Here is a 19,283-nt window from a genome sequence, read left to right as displayed (position 1 = left end):
ATCCGACGGTGCGAGATCGGGGCTGTAGGGTGCATGAGGAAGAACAGTCCACTGAAGTTTTGTGAGCTCCTCTCGGGTGCGAAGACTTGTGTGAGGTCTTGCGTTGTCATGAAGAAGGAGAAGTTCGTTCAGATTTTTGTGCCTACGAACACGCTGAAATCGTTTCTTCAATTTCTGAAGAGTAGCACAATACACTTCAGAGTTGATTGTTTGACCATGGGGAAGGACATCGAACAGAATAACCCCTTCAGCGTCCCAGAAGACTGTAACCATGACTTTACCGGCTGAGGGTATGGCTTTAAACTTTTTCTTGGTAGGGGAGTGGGTGTGGCGCCACTCCATTGATTGCCGTTTTGTTTCAGGTTTGAAGTGATGAACCCATGTTTCATCGCCTGTAACAATCTTTGACAAGAAATTGTCACCCTCAGCCACATGACGAGCAAGCAATTCCGCACAGATGGTTCTCCTTTGCTCTTTATGGTGTTCGGTTAGACAACGAGGGACCCAGCGGGAACAAACCTTTGAATATCCCAACTGGTGAACAATTGTGACAGCACTACCAACAGAGATGTCAAGTTGAGCACTGAGTTGTTTGATGGTGATCCGTCGATCATCTCGAACGAGTGTGTTCGCATGCTCCACCATTGCAGGAGTCACAGCTGTGCACGGCCGGCCCGCACGCGGGAGATCAGACAGTCTTGCTTGACCTTGCGGCGATGATGACACACGCTTTGCCCAACGACTCACCGTGCTTTTTTCCACTGCCAGATCACCGTAGACATTCTGCAAGCGCCTATGTATATCTGAGATGCCCTGGTTTTCCGCCAAAACAAACTCGATCACTGCCCGTTGTTTGCAACGCACATCCATTACAGACGCCATTTTAACAGCTCCGTACAGCGCTGCCACCTGTCGGAAGTCAATGAAACTATACGAGACGAAGCGGGAATGTTTGAAAATATTCCACAAGAAATTTCCGGTTTTTTCAACCAAAATTGGCCGAGAAAAAAAATGTGTTGCATTACTTATTGAACTGCCCTCGTAGAAGAAAAACAACTACTAAGCAGCTGCCGCTTATATTCAGTACTGAAAACAAAGCTTTTATGTAACTTTACAGCCTACCTTCTGCTATTTATAGCAAAATTTGCACCCTGATGATTGAATGACAACAAAAAGATAAGAGAGTCACATAGGTGAAATAAAGTTGGTAATGCAAACTCCTTGGTGACAGGAGTGTGGAAACAGATTGCATTAAATTCAAATTGTTGTCCACTACATTTGATTAGGCTAATTATTTCTAACAGAAGTTGAAACTACAGGGAGAAAAACAAACAATTAAAAGCTGTTCCATTAAATTTACTTAGAAAGACACTGTATACTTCACCAGTAGATATCAGTTTTATTTAATGAACTGTTTTCACTTTGTTGATGTATAGATAAAAAATAGTGTTAGCATGAAATTACATTAATGCCTAGTTTAGAACATTAAAGAGAGTTGTCGAAGAGAAAAGTTGCTGCTTTTCATCATGTACCAATAAAGTAATCTAGAAGCAATTCCCATAATTAGCACATAATAATTTGCTGTTTGTATACTTAACATAAATTACCTACAGTGACTGCATTTGCCTGTGTGACTTGATTTGTTCCACTTTGCTATAAAGGCTTTACTTCATGATGGGATTTACAGAACACAATATGAATGAATAAATGACAATGGATATGGTATCTGATAAACACTGCATAACTGCAATCTCTGATACACCACATCCACGAGTGTGACATTGTTAGTTTAGCTTTGATATATCAGAGTAGTTATATTCTATCCTTAAATTAAATTTGTTGTAGGCACAGATGTTTTTCTTTTGTGTGCGATCTTTCGTATTTCCAACTTACAGGAAGCAGCTCATCTATGTATGTGATTGTTGGCAGCTATTCAATGCATTGAGCATGGAAACAAATAACAACTTGTGTAACTTTTAGAGTGGTACCTCTGTTTTGTCATCATGTCCATTGTAACTCAGACACAATTGAAATTCTTGGTGAAGGACATGTGACATAATTATGGCAACCTTTCTTGAAACACCACAATTCCAAATGATTGCTTGTGTCATTTCCTTTGATACACAAACTGACAAAATGGAAGTAAAAGTTAGATTACATAGTCAAGAGGGCAACCCGTGCTTTAGCAGAATATTATGGAAAGGTGCCTCTCTCAAAAACCAAAGAAATTCTAGTCATATGTAAAGGCCGTTGGTGGCTCCAAAGTGTGTCCACTCAGTCATGGATGACACAGGAACAATAATAAAGTGTAACCAGATTTTTTATGACCCCAATTTTCAAATGTTCCCTTACAAAAGAAAATCCAGTATATTCCCCCAGTTTAATTCTCAAACTGCTGCAGAGATGAGTGATAGATTAGATTAGATTAGATTAGATTAGATTAATACTAGTTCCATGGATCATGAATACAATATTTCGTAATGATGTGGAACGAGTCGAATTTTCCAATACATGACATAATTAGGTTAATTTAACAACATACTTAAGTTAATATAACAACTTTATTTTTTTGTGTTTTTTGTTTTTCTTTTATCTTTTTTATTTTTTTAATATTTTTGGTTTTTTCTTTTTTTTTCTTAATTTATATCTAAAAATTCCTCTATGGAGTAGAAGGAGTTGTCATTCAGAAATTCTTTTAATTTCTTCTTAAATACATGTTGGTTATCTGTCAGACTTTTGATACTATTTGGTAAGTGACCAAAGACTTTAGTGCCAGTATAATTCACCCCTTTCTGTGCCAAAGTTAGATTTAATCTTGAATAGTGAAGATCGTCCTTTCTCCATTGTAGTTATGCACACTGCTATTACTTTTGAATTGGGTTTGGTTGTTAATAACAAGTTTCATAAGAGAGTATATATACTGAGAAGCTTCTGTGAATATCCCTAGATCCTTAAATAAATGTCTGCAGGATGATCTTGGGTGGACTCCAGCTATTATTCTGATTACACGCTTTTGTGCAATAAATACTTTATTCCTCAGTGATGAATTACCCCAAAATATGATGCCATATGAAAGCAATGAGTGAAAATAGGCGTAGTAAGCTAATTTACTAAGATGTTTATCACCAAAATTTGCAATGACCCTTATTGCATAAGTAGCTGAACTCAAACGTTTCAGCAGATCATCAATGTGTTTCTTCCAATTTAATCTCTCATCAATGGACATACCTAAAAATTTGGAATATTCTACCTTAGCTATATGCTTCTGATTAAGGTCTATATTTATTAATGGCGTCATACCATTCACTGTACGGAACTGTATGTACTGTGTCTTATCAAAATTCAGTGAGAGTCCGTTTACAAGGAACCACTTAGTAATTTTCTGAAAGACAGTATTGACAATTTCCTCAGTTAATTCTTGTTTCTCAGGTGTGATTACTATACTTGTATCATCAGCGAAGAGAACTAACTTTGCCTCTTCATGAATATAGAATGGCAAGTCATTAATATATAATAAGAACAACAAAGGACCCAAGACTGACCCTTGTGGAACCCCATTCTTGATAGTTCCCCAGTTTGAGGAATGTGCTGACAGTAGGGCAGACAGAATGTGCAGACAGTGTCACTGAGAAACAGCTCAAATCACTAAAACTGAACAAAGCTCCAGGTCTTGATGGCTGAGTTAGCCCATTTTTTTATATGGTAGATCAGAGAGAGAGAGGGGGGGGGCAGGGGAGGGAGGGGGGGTGTATGCAGTAGTTGGGAGAAAGCACGTCACTTCCATCTACAAGGAGGTTAGCAGAAGTAATCAGCAAAACTACCTTCCAGTATTTACAGAATATTCCATTGGTACTTGGAAAAGCATATACATTTTAAAAACATAAAAATAATACTTATTTTACAGTTCGTTGTGAAACTGCTTTCAGCTCTCTAGGCCTAGAAAGCTACTTTACAACCAGATATAAAGTAAATATTATTATGGACCATCAATACTGTGTATTTCAGTTTTTAACTGTCAAGTATACTCAGTGTCATTCTGGTCTCAAAAAATATTTCAAACAGAATTAATGCCTCCATGCTGAACAGCGTTGTCATGCGAAACTGTGCTTCTGCTTTTTTCACGTGACATTCTGAAAGCCATGAGACAAGACAGTCAGGAAGCTACAGCATTTCTTTACTTCCAAAAGCACTTGAATCAGTACCACCAGCATAGGGCTATAGAGAGAGAGATGCAGAATGCAGTGTATTTGGCTGTCAAGAGAGCAGTGAGTGATACCTTCAGTGACTACCATAGTAAAATATTGTCAAATGATGTTTCACAAAACCCAAAGAAATTCTGATCATATGTAAAAGCTGTTTGTGGCACCAAAGTTAGTATCCAGTCCCTAGGAATGAGACAGGAACTGAAATTGAGGGTAGCAAAGCAAAAGCTGAAATGCTTAACCCCATTTTCAAATTTTCTTTCACAAAGGAAAACACAGAAGAATTGCCCCAATTTAACCCTCGTACCACTGGAAAGATGAATGAAATAAGTATTAGTGTCAGTAGGGTTGAGAAACAGCTGAAATAATTAAAAAGGGCCAATGGAATCCCTGTCAGATTCTGTACTGAATTTGTGGCCGAGTTAGCCCCTTTTCTAACTATAATGTAACACAGATCCCTTGAATAATGAACCACACCCACTTCGTGGAAAAAAGGCACAAGTAATACCTGTCTGGGAGAAGGGTAGTAGAAGTGATCCACAGAACTATTGTCCCACATCCTTGATATCGATTTGTTGTAGAATCTTAGAAAATATTCTGAGTTCAAACATAAGGAAGATTCTTGAACAGAATGACATTCTCAGTGTCAAACAGTGTGGATTCTAAAAACATCAATCATGTAAAACCCAACATGCAGTTTTCTCACAGGACACACTGAAAGCTTTGGATTGAAGCAGTCAGGTCGATGCAGTACTTCTTGATTTTCAAAAAGCATTTAACTCCGTACCACACCTTTGCTTATTGTCAAAAGTGTGATCATAAGGGGGTGTCAAGTAAAATTTGTGACTGCATTGAGGACGTTTGCAGAGAGGACACAGTATGTTATCTTGGAAGGAGATTCGTTGGCAGATATAGAAGTAACTTCCGGTGTCCCCAAGGAAGTGTGTTGGAATCCTTACTGTTCATGTTGTATTTTAGTGACCTTACAGACAATATTGATAGTAACAGGCTTTTTGCAGATGTAATGAAGTCCTGTCTGAAAGAAACAACATAAATATTCAGTCAGATCTTGATAAGATTTCAAACTGGTGCAAACATTGGCAACTTGCTTTAAATGTTCAGAAGTATAAAATTGTGCACTTTGCAAAATTAAAAAAACGTAGTATCGTATGACTATAATATCAGTCAGTCACTGTTGAAAGTGGCAAACTCATACAAATACCTGAGTGTAACACTTTGTAGGGATATGAAATGAAATGGTCATATAGGCTCGGTTGGTTGGTTGGTTTAAAGGCGGGAGAAGGGACCAAACTACAAGGTCATTTGTCCCTTGTTCCTAATAAAACAATGCCTCAAGTGTGAGAATAAAACAGATGAAACATATAACACAAAACAGAAAGAAAGGAAAAGCCACAAGAATGTAGGGAAGTCAACAAACACTAAAAGTAACAAAAGAGGACAAGAAGACAACAGAGATACGCTAGAAACAGAAGAGAGTAAAACATGAAAGCAGATTACAGTGGCTGGCCAACCGTGAGAATAAAAAGGGAAAGCCAGGCACTCTGCAACACATTAAAATCTCCACCCTAAAAGCACTAGGGTGGAGAACACAGAGGGACAAAGGACATGCTCTAAAACCTACATAGAAGTATAAAACCCACTCTTACGGATAAAACATAAAACTAAAGCTACTGTGGAAGCATTATCGCCCAACATTGAAGACATGGTGCTGGGAAAGTTAAAAGTCTGCCGCAGAGCGGCTAAAAGTGGGCAGTCCAGCAAGAGATGGATGACTCATTTGGGAACCACTGCGACACTGAGGTGGGTCCTCGAGACGGAGTATGTGAACATGCCTTAGCCACGTATGGCCAATGCGGAGCCAGCAGAGGACTGATTCCCTGTGAGAGGCCTGCATGTAAGACTTCCTCACATTCATAGTCTCCTTAATGACATGCAGTTTGTTGTGCGTGCTTATACCATTCCGTATCCCAAAGCCGGAAAACACTGTGATGTAAGACAGAACGCAGGTCAGCTTCGGAGATGCCTACCTCCATAAGCAGTTTCCATGTTGCCTGTTTGGCCACCCTGTCAGCAAGTTCGTTGCCGGGGATTCTGATGTGTCCTGGGGTCCACACGCGTGCGCGCCCACACACACACACACACACACACACACACACACACACACACACACACACACACTCCCTCCTGAATGGGCGCTACCAGAGGTTGGTAAGGGTAGCACTGGTCGATAGCTTGTAGGCTGCTCAGTGAGTCAGTACACAGGAGAAATGACTCACCAAGGCACGAGCGGATGTACTCAAGAGCACAAGATATGGCCGCCGGCTCTGCAGTGAAAACACTGCAGTCAACTGGCAAGGAGTGCTGCTCAGTATGTCCTCCATGAACATATGCGACGCCTATGTGACCATCAGCCATTGAGCCATCGGTGTAAACCACTTAAGAGCCCTGGAACATGTCAAGAATTGAGAGGAAGTGCCAGCGGAGAGAGCGGCGGGGTTAACGGAGTCCTTAGGGCCATGCAAAAGGTCCAAACGAAGCTGCGGCTGAGGCGTACACCATGGAGGCGTAATGGAACGGACCGCAAGAAGAGGTGGTAGAGGGAAGGACTCCAGTTCAGAGAGAAGGGATCGCACACGAACTGCATTCATTAGCCCCGATCTGGGCTGCCGATGTGGGAGATGGACTGCCGCGAGCGGGAAAAGGAGATGGTAATGCGGATGCTCAGAGGAACTAAAGTTGTGTACTGCGTAACTGGCAAGCAGTTGCGCCCGCTTGATCTGAAGTGGAGGGACTCCAGCCCCCACCAGTACACTGGTCGCTGGACTCATCCTAAAAGCTCCTGTCGCTAATCGAACCCCACAGTGGTGCAAAGGGTCGAGTAAATGCAATGCTGAAGGCACTGCCGAACCATAAACCACACTCCCATAGTCAGTTCGGGACTGGACAAGGGCTCTGTAGAGCTACAGCAGCTTACAGCGATCTGCACCCGAATTGGTGTTGCTCAGGCAATGGAGGGCATTGAGGTGCTCCCAGCGCTTGTGCTTAAGATGACGAAGATGAGGGAGCCAAGTCAATTGAGCGTTGAAGAGCAATTCTAGGAATTGATATGTCTCCACTACAGTGAGTGGATCCTCGTTAAGGTAAAGTGCAGGTTCCAGAGGAATGGTACGACGCCGATAGTAGCGCATGACACACGACTTTGCGGCTGAAAACTGGAAGCCGTAGGCTTGAGCCCATGACTGCGCCTTGTTGATGGCTCCCTGGAGGCGCTGCTCAGCAACAACAGTACTGGAGCAACAGTACAAAATGCAGAAGTCATCTGCATACAGAGGTGAGACAGAGGGCCTGTCAGCTGCTGCTAGACCGTTAGTGGCCACTAAAATTAGAGAGACACAATACAGAGCCCTGCAGGACTCCATTCTCCTGGATATGGATGGAACTATGGGAGTCACCAACTTGGACATGGAAAGTAAGGAGCGACAGGGAGTTTTGGATAAAAATCAGGAGTGGTCCCCGGAGACACAACTCGTACAATGTGGCAAGGATATGATGTTGCCAAGCCGTGTGGTATGCTTTACGTAAGTGAAAAAAAGACGGCAATCAGGTGTTGCCGCCTGGAAAAGGCTGTTCGGATGGTAGACTCAGTGGACACAAGATTATCAGTGGTAGAGCGACCCTGGCAGAAGCCACCCTGACATGGAGCCAGCAAGCCACGAGACTCCAGGACCCAACCCAACCACTGACATACCATAGATTCCAGCAGCTTACAAAGAACATTGGTGAGGCTGATGGGCTGATAGCTATCTACATCAAGCAGGTTTTTACCGTGTTTGAGCACCGGAGTGATCATGCTCTCCTGTGATTGCGATGGAAAGATGCCATCACACCAGATTAGAATTGTATTAAAACCTTCAGCTGCTAATGGGCCTTAATATATATATCAATGTGGACAGGTGAAAATGTGTGTCCCAACCGGAACTCAAACCCGGGATCTCCTGCTTACATGGCAGACTCTCTATCCATCTGAGCCACCGAAGGCACAGAGGATAGCGCCACTGCAGGGACTATCTCACGCACGCCTCTCGCGAGACCCATATTCTCACCTTGTATGTCCACACACTACATTCGTAGTGTCTCACCCCAACACACCCATTACTCATGGAAGACATTCTTACCAAGTCCCGGAAGAGTTCGGGGAATATGTGTGCATCTGCACAGAAGAAGGAGGTCATGGCCGGCGTTGTCAGAACTGTATACTTATATGGATATAGTGTCTGTTCTTTTGGACATATCCGAAAGAACAGACACCTTATCCATACAAGATCCGGTTGAAGATGACAAGACGATGTTGCTTGTAGTCAGATGAGAGATGTTTAATCATCTGGCTTGGATGCGATCAGGCTGTGTCGGGGCAATGTGCAAGGGCACTGAGGAGCTCCCACTCTGTAAATGGGGCATTATAGGATTCACTGCAGCCTGTTGTGAATGAGATGATGTTCTCTTCCAGCTGCCGTTTGAGTGTGTGAAAGGCTGGGGGGTCATTCTCCGATGCAAAGGCTCGAGCAAAGTGCTCTGCAATCACATTTGTGTTGGTACATAACTCGCCACATATGGTAACACCGGGCTGCTGGGGCCTGGTACCCGAAAAGATGTTTGATCTTTGCCCAGACTTGGGAAGGTGACATGTGGCACCCAGTGGTGGAGACGTATCTCTCCCAACACTCCTTCCGCCATTGTTTGATAAGGTAGTGAATGTGGGCATGGAGCCATTTAAAGGCTATGAGGTGCTCCAGGGAAGGGTGTCGTCGTAGAGCTTGCCAACACTCCTTAATTGCTTCAGCGACTTCCAGCGACCACCAAGGGACTGCCTTACACCTTGGGCACCCTAAAGAGCGAGGGATTGCGTTTTCTGCCGCAGAAACAATTGTGCTAGTCACCTGATCAACTATCACATCGATGTTACCGTGTGGCTGAGATTCAGCAGTGACAGCAGAGGTGAAAGTTCCCCAGCCCACCTTGTTCAAAGCCCATCTGGGCAGGCATCCATGTGCCTGACGCTGGGGCAGTGATAGGAAGATGGGGAAGTGGTCACTATCACACAGGTCATCATGTGCTCTCCACTGGATAGATGGGAGAAGTGCTGGGCTGCGAATTGATAAATCAGTGGCCGAGTAACTACCATGAGCCACACTGAAATGTGTGGCGGCCCCCAGTATTTAAGAGGCAGAGGTCGAATTGCGACAGTAAAGTTTCGACAACTCTGCCTCGGCCAGTAAGCATGGTACCACCCCACAAGGGGTTATGGGCATTAAAATCTCCCAGAAGTAGGAAAGGTTTAGGGAGTTGATCAATCAGTGCAGCTAATACATTCAAGGGTACTGCACCATCTGGAGGAAGATACACATTGCAGACAGTTATTTCCTGTGTCGTCCTTATTCTAACAGCCACAACTTCAAGAGGGGTTTGAAGGGGCACATGTTCACTACAGACCGAGTTTAGGATATAAACACAAACTCCACCTGACACTCGATTATAGTCGCTACGGTTCCTGTAATATCCTTTATAGCCGCGGAGGGCAGGGGTCTGCATTGCTGGGAGCCAGGTTTCCTGGAGGGCAATGCAGATAGCAGGTGTAAAGCGTAACAGTTGCCGTAGATCAGCCAGATGGTGGGAAAAACACCATAGTTGTACTGGAGGATGACATTGTGTGACTAGGAAGGCACCGAACATTCAATGAGGCAGTTTATGCCTCAGTCACCTGCCGCCACCAATTTATTGCCTGAGCAGTCTATATCCATTGTGTCTTAGGGTCTGGCGAGATCTAGGTCATCAGCGGATGCCAAAATCTCCACCCCATCCTCAGCCGCAGAGCTTGTAGGTAGCAGTGGTTTGGTGCCACCACAATTTCCCTGGTCTTAGGGGTTTTCTTTTTGGATTTTTCTCGCTGCTCCTTGGGTTTCCATGGCTGGGAAGACTTCACTGGCTCAGTCTCCAGGACTGAAAATGAGCGTGAAGCCCTATGACCAGCTGCTTTTGGGCTCTTCAGCCAATGATGGGTGTTGTCTTTCCCACTAGCAGAAACCTGGGACCCCTTTCTAGTGAGAAAATCCAAAGAAGACTTACGCTTCTCCAGCTTAGAAGTGGGGACAGACGTCCCCGATGGTTGGGCGGGGGGGGGGGGGGGGGGTGTTGCTCCCAAAGTAGGTGGTGCGGGAGCAACAGGGAGGGAAATGCTCCCCATCATCAAGGGGGCAGGTGTAGTCTTCCGGCTCTGAGAGGTGACCTGGGTTGGTGGAGCTGATGGCACCAGAACTGTTGTAGCGGTGGCGTAAGATGATGTCATACACACAGGATGCAGGCGTTCAAATTTTCTCTTAGCCTCAGTGTAGGTCAGTCTGTCCAGGGTCTTGTACTCCATGATTTTCCTTTCTTTCTGGAGAATCCTGCAGTCAGGCAAGCAAGGCGAATGGTGCTCTCCGTAGTTGACACAGATGGGAGGAGGGGCACATGGAGTATTGGGATGTGATGTACGCCCGCAATCTCGGCATGTGGCGTTGGAAGTACAGCAGGAAGACATATGGCCGAACTTCCAGCACTTAAAGCATTGCATCGGGGGAGGGATATAGGGCTTTACATCACAACGGTAGACCATCACCTTGACCTTCTCAGGCAGTGTATCACCCTCAATGGCCAAGATGAAGGCACCGGTGGCAACCTAATTATCCTTCAGACCCCGGTGGACACGCCAGACGAAATGTACACCTCGCTGCTCTAAATTGGAGTGCAGCTCATTGTCAGACTGCAAAAGAAGTTCCCTGTGAAATATGATACCCTGAACCATATTTAAGCTCTTGTGGGGCATGATGGTTACAGAAACATCCCCCAGTTTGTCACATGCGAGTAACTCCCACGACTGGGCAGAGGATGCTGTTTTGATCAGGACTGAGCCAGATCTCATTATGGACAATCCCTCCACCTCCCCAAAGTTGTTCTCTAAATGCTCAACAAAAAAACTGAGGCTTCATAATCATGAAAGATTCCCCATCAGCTCTCGAACATACAAGGGTTGAATTAGATCTGCACCCATCCTTAGCCTAACGTTCCTCCCATGGTGTAGCCAGGGAGGGGAACGATTTGGGGTCGTACGTCTGTGTGTTGAATTGAGCTCGTGGTCGCTTAGAGACTGCTGGTGTTTCACCACCAGCAAGAGATGATGGACTACGCTTCATCACGTGTCATCTGCCCTGATGCCACCCACTCCGACCAGGGGCCCTCCCCACAGGCGCCACCTGGTAGGATGGCCATTGCCAGGAGTCCCGATGCCCCAGGGGGATGGGCATCTACTCCTTGGCATACGTGGGGAGTTAACGGCACAGGCATCAGCAGAGTGATCCCTGTGTGGTCAGGGGGCTACAACCAACAGGGTATATGGCGGTCCCACCACAACAGACTGGCTACTGTGCCAGATATCAGGTGCAAAGAAGTCCATGGTCATCGTCGACGTAGAAATCGACACTGCATAGTGCATGGTGGAAAACGCACCCAAGAAGGTGTCCTTGCCCAAGAGATGGAGAGTGGGCAGGACTGCTATGCGACAACAAGGAAGTGGGCTAAAGATCTCAATGCATGCTCTTCGGGAAAATGTTGGAAGAATAGAGGTCAAACCCTACAGGGGACCATCACATAAAGGCCGAAACGTGTGAAACTCCTTTTAGTCGCCTCATATGACAGGCAGGAATACCTCGGGCCTATTCTAACCCCTGGATCCGCAGGAGGAATATAAGCTCAGTCATGGGTAAAGCAGATGGGAGACTTCGGTTTATTGATGAAATACTGGGGAAGTGCAATCAGTCTACAAAGGAGATTGCCTACAAATCAGTTGTGCGCCTGGTTCTAGAATATTGCTCAAGTATGTGACCCATACCAAATAGGGCTAACGGGTATCAAATGTAAGCAGAGAGGGGCAGCACACAAATGGTCAGAGGTTTATTTGTTCTGTGGGAGAGTGTCACAGAGATACTGAAGAAACCGAACTGGAAGGCTCTCGAAGATAAACATACACTATCCTGGGATATTCCATTAACAAAGTTGCAAGAACTAGCTTTAAATGATGACTCTAAGAATACACTACAGTCCCCTATTTCTAGCTCACATAGGAATCATGAGGATAAGATTAGTATAATTATCTCTCTCTCTCTCTCTCTCTCTCTCTCTCTCTCTCTCTCTCTCTCTCTCACACACACACACACACACACACACACACACACACAGAGAGAGAGAGAGAGAGAGAGAGAGAGAGAGAGAGAGAGAGGGAGGAGGAGGGGGGGGGGGGGGGGTATTCCAACAATCATTCTTCCCGCAATCCATACAGAATGGGACGGGAAGAATCCCAAATAACTGGTACAGTGGGTCCTCTTTAAAGGATATATAGAGTATAGATGAAATATTACATATTATAGCTACAAAAGAAAAAAGAATTTGGCTTTCAAATATGTGCTTGGTAGTTGTTATTTTCCATGTTTCAATTTATGCCCATTTTTTGGATTATTTATTTCCTGGCACAGCTTTCTTTTGCCTCCTCACCTGTTAACATTATGCATTATCATTCTGTCCTTGTCCTATGAATAGTGTCTTTTCTATTTTGAAATTTTCTTTTTGTAGCTCTTGCCTCACCTTATCTTTTCTGGCAGTCAAATGCTTGTGAAATGATTGTTTAAATGCAAGGAATAAAATAGATTAGAGAAACTTTTGACACTCCTTTGAATGATACTCTATATCATGTACAGCAAACAAGGTGCCAATTGAGAATTTAAAATTTAGTGTTTAATGTAGAATCTTATAATTTTAAAGAGGATGCTTGTGTGTTGGTTAGCAGAGGGTGTGCAGTCTCTTTTCGTACACTTTATTTCAAGCATCATTCAAAGGCCTGTCAAATGTTGCTCTAATCTGTTATATTTCTTGCTTTTATTTTAACACATCTTTAACCCATTGACTGCCAGTAGATTGTTATTTGTAGTATCCCCGAATTTGAATGCTGCTCGTTAGTGAATTTCCACATCTGTTGCTGCACTTGGCATCTCTCTTGATCCTGGGGAGGGGGAGGGGTGAGTGAGAGAGAGAGAGAGAGAGAGAGAGGGGGGGGGGGTTATACCAACAATCATTCTTCCCGCAATCCATTGCACTTGTATTTCAGTGGTTGGTAAGGAGACATGCTGTAGTTGCATAAAGTGTTTCTAATGATCCTTTGTATGCATAATTATTATTGGTGTGCTGTATTTCGAATGTGTAATATATTTTCATTTCTGTTGTCAGAAAGTGTTCCATCAAACCAGGTAAATGATGGTATTTGTGACTGCTGTGATGGGTCAGATGAATGGGCACAAATCTTTTTTCCATACAGGATAAGTGGTAAGTAAAATGTATCTTACATAAAGGAGAAAATTTGAGCTATGCCTAATGTAAATTATAGAAGTAGCAATATGGTACTGCGATAACATGGTGTCTCATGCCTATTTAATGTTACACAATTGAACTTTTCATATAAGAGCATGACTGACACCTTGCTACTAAATGCAGCAATTAGAGTATTCATTATTAATTACTCCTCTGCTTCAGTACCTTGCTTGGTATCTGGATGGAAGCTGTGGGCAACTGCCATTTTTGTGTGATATTGTCAAGTTTTGTAGTTTCACACATACTATCTGAAAAGAGAAGTTCTGTAAGTAATGCTATCAACATCAAAAATGCTGATGTCCTTTATTGTACTAGGAACATATACCTCTGACTTGCATACAGAATGAAATTTAGGTCCCAGCTCAGCCTCTTAAACAAGATAACTGCCAGTTTTTCTATATTTCTTTAAAGGATATAACACTAGCTAGAGCAAACTTGGTGTCTCCAGTGCAAGTATGTATGAAACTCGATGTACCTTTATTGTAGAGGAAGAGAAACAGGCATCAGTTTGTTGGGCATCAGTTCTGTAGAAACCTAGAAATGAGTCTAGGACACACAGGGTGTCTGATGAAGGAGTCCCTGATTTCAAATTTAAATATTTCAAAAAGATGTGTTTATTTTGAAAGCTGTAAGAATTTTATACAGAAGTTTCAGCTGCTACCAGATAGTGCTGTACACTGTGCAACTCGTAGGATATCAGCATGATAATTACTCATCCTCTGCAAGCAGTCTTTGCAGTCACATCACAGTCTCTTATAAAGGTCCATCACTAGCAATATAGAGGTGGCACAAATGAACAATGAAGTTTGTCATCACATAGCACACAGATTGCTGATTCAAGATTGCCCAGTGTGGTGGGATGGTTCTGGTACAGAGTATCTTTCAGTGTGCCACACAAAAAGTAGTCTCAAGGAGTCATATTGCGCGAATATAGAGGCCATCCCTGCACAAGTAAATTTGCAATAATCCAGTACAGTGACTCTATTCTCAGAGTTTTCATTTAGAAAGTGAAACACCTATTTTGTGCGATGTGGTGTGACTCCACTTGTGTGAACCATACAGTGCCTGGTCGGTCGTGCAACACTAGCTGTGTGGCCTCAAATGCACAACAATATTGTGGGATCCCCAAAAAAACTCAAAAGGAGCTTTTGAAACAAAAGCAGGGGAATGCTGATGAGGAGTGTGCTTGTTACATGACAACACCCCTCCTCACACAGCCTTAGCTACTAAGGCACCCTTGGACTCATTGATTGGGCTGTGTTGACCCCTCACACCCATCGTATTCCCCTGACATGGCTTCTTCAGGTTATCAACTTTCCATCTCCATGAATACACACAAGTGGAATTAAATTTTCAACTGATGAGCAGTGCAGAAAGAGTTCCTGAAGTAGTGGAAGAAGCTGGTGGGAGAGTTCTTCAAGGAGGGCATAAAGAAGCTTGTGCTATGGCTCACCACGTGCATTGAATGGGATGGCAATTATGTGGATCAATAGTCAACAAATATATCAAAAATACATTGCCTCTTTTTTTTCAAATATACTTTTTCTAAAAAAAAATATAAAATTTAGTACACTTACTTATGAAAATAACTTTTAGTATGTACACAATTGACTACTGGGGCAGCCAACTTTTTTCTTCCTTAAAGGAATCAAAAATCTTTCCATTTGATGGAGAAATTGTGTTTCTGTTGACGGAACTATACAGAAAAATAATGCATTCCATTTTAATTGGTATATACCACCAATAAAGCTGTGTTAAAATATTCCAGTTTATATTTGAGTGACCCTCATAATAAAAGAAACATCCTGAATATCAGACAGTTAATGATTCAATCAGAATGTTTTTGGTAGATTTACAAAAGAAATCTGGTGGCAAGCACAACATATGAATGGTAATGAATGTTTAAGATTATTCTGTAGCTTTCGTGAGCTCTGTATAGGCAGTTGTTTCTTTCAGCATAAAATGATACATAAAAATACCTCTTTCACCTTCTTCTCAAGTGTCACCACCTTATCGCAGGCATATTTAGAGCCAAGCAGGAGGGTTTGCATGCCTCAGTGATGCTGAGGGCTATGCTGGCGGTAGTGTAGCTACTGGCAGAGTACCCAAGCTGGTCAGACCTCAGTGGAGGGGCCTGACAAAGAGAGTCCCACAACTGAGGAAAGGGAGGGCCATGTTTTCCCTGGGAGCTCCATCCTTAATCATTGGGTACGGTGACCCAGTCCCAAGCCAGCAGACATCTTCTACAACGTCGTCGAGCGTGCTCCCAAGTATCATTGATGTACAGATCATTATGCATTTCACAGCCTTACTGTTTACAGGTGGGGTCACACATGATTGGCTTCAAATTGTTCTTGTGTGGCATTGGTCTTATAGGTATTGCAGCTCCACAGTAACATTAAGGAGGCAGCTGAGATTAAGCTTGGTGGAAATTTAACCAACAAAGACATAGGCAAAACTTTGCAGACCTGCTTTGAAATAATTGATACAGCAACCCATGTGTACACAAGCACAAGCAACAGATTTTCAGCCGGGATATGAAAGGCAAAATGTTTAACCTGCTCTTCATCTGCAGACAGTGCATAAAATGCTAATCATCTTGCTTGAGGTAACTGGCAGTAGGACAGAGCATCAATTGCTACAACACATTTCACGTTAGCCCTTGTTGCAATATGAAACTGAATCAACACGTTGATAGATTTGCTAGCCAGTACTTACCTTCAAGAGACAAATTTTTCATACTGTGACAACCATATCAAAGTATACGAAACTATCATAGTTTTTGGAATTATTAGTACCTTCCTCAGGAAGGAAGGAGAATGGGTTAGGTATGGTTAGGTATGGCTGTTGAAAACCGGCCTCTTTATTTGCAAATGGGACTAACTTATATTGTTCTGATCCTGCAGGCATTATGTGAACAGTAGAAGGTAGGTAGTAGTTTCTTTTATAAAATCAAGTTTACTGACTGTGAATTTAAGAATAAATTTATGTTGTTCATCTATAATTTTACCTGTCAATTATTTTTTGTTGAAACTGTCTTTCTGTGTTGCATAACATTGATTTTTCTACGTTCTTTTTTTCTGTGCAGAGGAACTCCAGATGAAGCTTGGAAGATACCACTCTCCATGTCCAAATCTTTGCCCAGATGATGTGTGATGAATTTATGTTTACTTAAATGTTGTTCCTGCCTCTGTGTGTACTTAAAACAGTTTTTAAGAACGTGATCTCAGACATTAGAGACCGAATATGTGCCTTAATTTCACAAAACTGAAAAAATTGGTTATCAGCATTTCAGCAGCTATTTTATTTTAAAAGGAGATGATGTTTTAGAAAATATGCATACAACATTCCTGGAAGGAATTTATACTCTATGGGCACAGTAGGGAAGAAGACCCAGATACATAACAGACATACTGTGTAATATAGCAAACAAATATTAAGTTGCTTTAAATATGCACTGGCAATTTTTCAAAAATGTCAGTTTCTTAATGCTAAAATTCATACTTAAAGAGAAAGAAATGAACAAAAATTGCATAACAGAAACCACATTCCGTTTCATTTGAACCATCTAAATACCTAGAATAGTGCTGTTTTTAAAAGTTCATTTTGATATTCTTTACTGTAGAAGTTAATATGTGCATTCTGTATCTCCCACACCCCACCCCTCTTCTCATAAATTTTCTCAATTTAGCCACTTTATATGTCATATCAGTAGACTTCCAGTTTACATAGTATTTATAAAGCCTGAAAAACATATATTACCTTTGTGTAACTAGAATGCAGATCGATACCGTCCAACGCGTAGGGTGCCACAATCGTAAAGGCACTTTTTATTTTGCGAGAACTTCAGTGTTAGGTTTTCTTAAAATAAAGACCCTTCGGTAGTATTATTACAGCTTAAAGCAAAAACAATTGTAATACTGCAAGGGACTCTGTCACATATTTGTAATGTGTATCTGTAAAATAAAATTATTCTTGAATACTTTGATCATACTTATAAGGAAATTTCTACATCATATTAATGTTATTGTTAAACACACGCCTAACAAAAGTTGCAACAGTTTTGTAATGCTTTCTCATAAAGTGAGGCCTCGTAAACTGAAGAACTACTCATCCAGCAATTTTGTAATAGTCTGTTTTAAATACTGTGGCAGAACACATACATGAAAGACTGATGTAGCTGGCAAGCTTTTAGAGCCAGTGGCTCCTTCTTCAGGCAGAAGGCTTGAAGGGTAAGGAGGAGGGGTGAAGGAAAAGGGCTGGAGAGGTCAAGGAAAATGAGTAGGTTTTGGGACTGTCGCCCAGAATTTCGGGTCAGGAGAGACTTACCACACGGGATGAGAAGGAAAGACTGGTTCTGGGAAAGCTACCCTTTTTCCTAGACATCTCCAATCCTTTTCCTTCACCCTCTTCTTTCCCCCTCAACCCTTTTGCCTGAAGTAGTCACTGGCTCCAAAAGCTTGGCAAGTACAACCGTCTTTCATGTGTGTGTTCTGCCGCCTGTTTTAAATATTGACTTACTGGTATAACATCCCAGATAATGATGATAAACAAATTGAGCATTCTTAAGTTTTACTCCATCATAAGCTTACTGCAGTTTAATTAGAGAATTTTTATGCCAGATCTCTTTCCCAGTTTGCAGAAAGATCACAGAATATACGTTGTAAATAAAAGCAAAACATGTCAGTTGTAAAAAGTCTCTTAATTAAATTGCAGTAAGCTTAAAACAGAGAAACCAGTAATAACTGATTTTAATAGCTGCTACAGAATATGGCCATGCAAACAAACATTAACTATTTTCATTGCAGTGAAATACAACAGGTAGTTGCACTTGTGAAAATAAAACATTGTATGTGTAGTAATCAGCAAGACTATGAAAGAAGAGAACAGTGTCTTTAAGCCAAAGGAGGTCAAGAATAGTCATTGGTCGATATTTGGAGGAATTGAGAAAAAGATGTCTTAAAGGTGCAAGAAAGACGAAAGCTGCGAGAAGAATGTGGTGGCCTGAACTGATGAGTGGCGATTGGTGCAATTAGACACCAATGGGAAGTGGAAATTATGAAATTATCCCAATAGGGAGGTTTAACAGTTACAATTATGTTTGCATATTGCCATAAATGTTCTCAACATATATGCGGACTTGACTTATGTAACGAATAGCAGCCAGTTGCTATAAGACTGAATCAGCATACTGGTGTCATCTGTTGTGTCACACTGCAGGCGATGCTGTAGGGCATTGTGTGACATGTGAACAGCCATTCAACCACAGAACTGCTGAAGCATCTTAACAAATCTCTCTAATCTCTCTACTTGCAATGCGAATTGTGTCAGACATAGGGGATATAAAAATGAAAAATCTGGTATACTATGCTTACTTTCATTCCATAATGTCATATGGGATTATTTCTTGGGGTAATTCATCAAGCCAAGCTAAAGTTTTCCGGGCACAAAAACGCGCAGTAAGAGTTATATGTGGTGTGAACTCAAGAACATACTGCAGAAGTCTGTTTAGGGAGCTAGGAATACTAACTACTGCTTCCCAATGTATTTATTCCTTAATGAAATTTGTCATTAAAAATATATCACTTTTTCAAACCAACAGCTCAA

General features: G+C 42.3%; 1 protein-coding gene across 1 annotated transcript in view; it reads left to right on the top strand.

The window, feature by feature from the left end:
- Window positions 1-17,669, top strand: part of LOC124612836 — a 30,479-nt gene extending 12,810 nt beyond the window's left edge. The window contains exons 2-3 of the mRNA XM_047141266.1: window positions 13,536-13,631; window positions 16,765-17,669. Of these exons, the coding sequence (XP_046997222.1) occupies window positions 13,536-13,631; window positions 16,765-16,832 (164 nt within the window). The 3' untranslated portion in view covers window positions 16,833-17,669. The remainder of the gene's footprint in view (window positions 1-13,535; window positions 13,632-16,764) is intronic.
- The last annotated feature ends 1,614 nt before the right edge of the window (window positions 17,670-19,283 follow it).

Source organism: Schistocerca americana, chromosome 1 (assembly GCF_021461395.2).
Source record: "Schistocerca americana isolate TAMUIC-IGC-003095 chromosome 1, iqSchAmer2.1, whole genome shotgun sequence".
Taxonomy (NCBI): domain Eukaryota; kingdom Metazoa; phylum Arthropoda; class Insecta; order Orthoptera; family Acrididae; genus Schistocerca; species Schistocerca americana.
The sequence above is the reverse complement of the archived record's forward strand: the minus strand, read 5'-3'. Positions and strand labels throughout refer to the sequence as shown.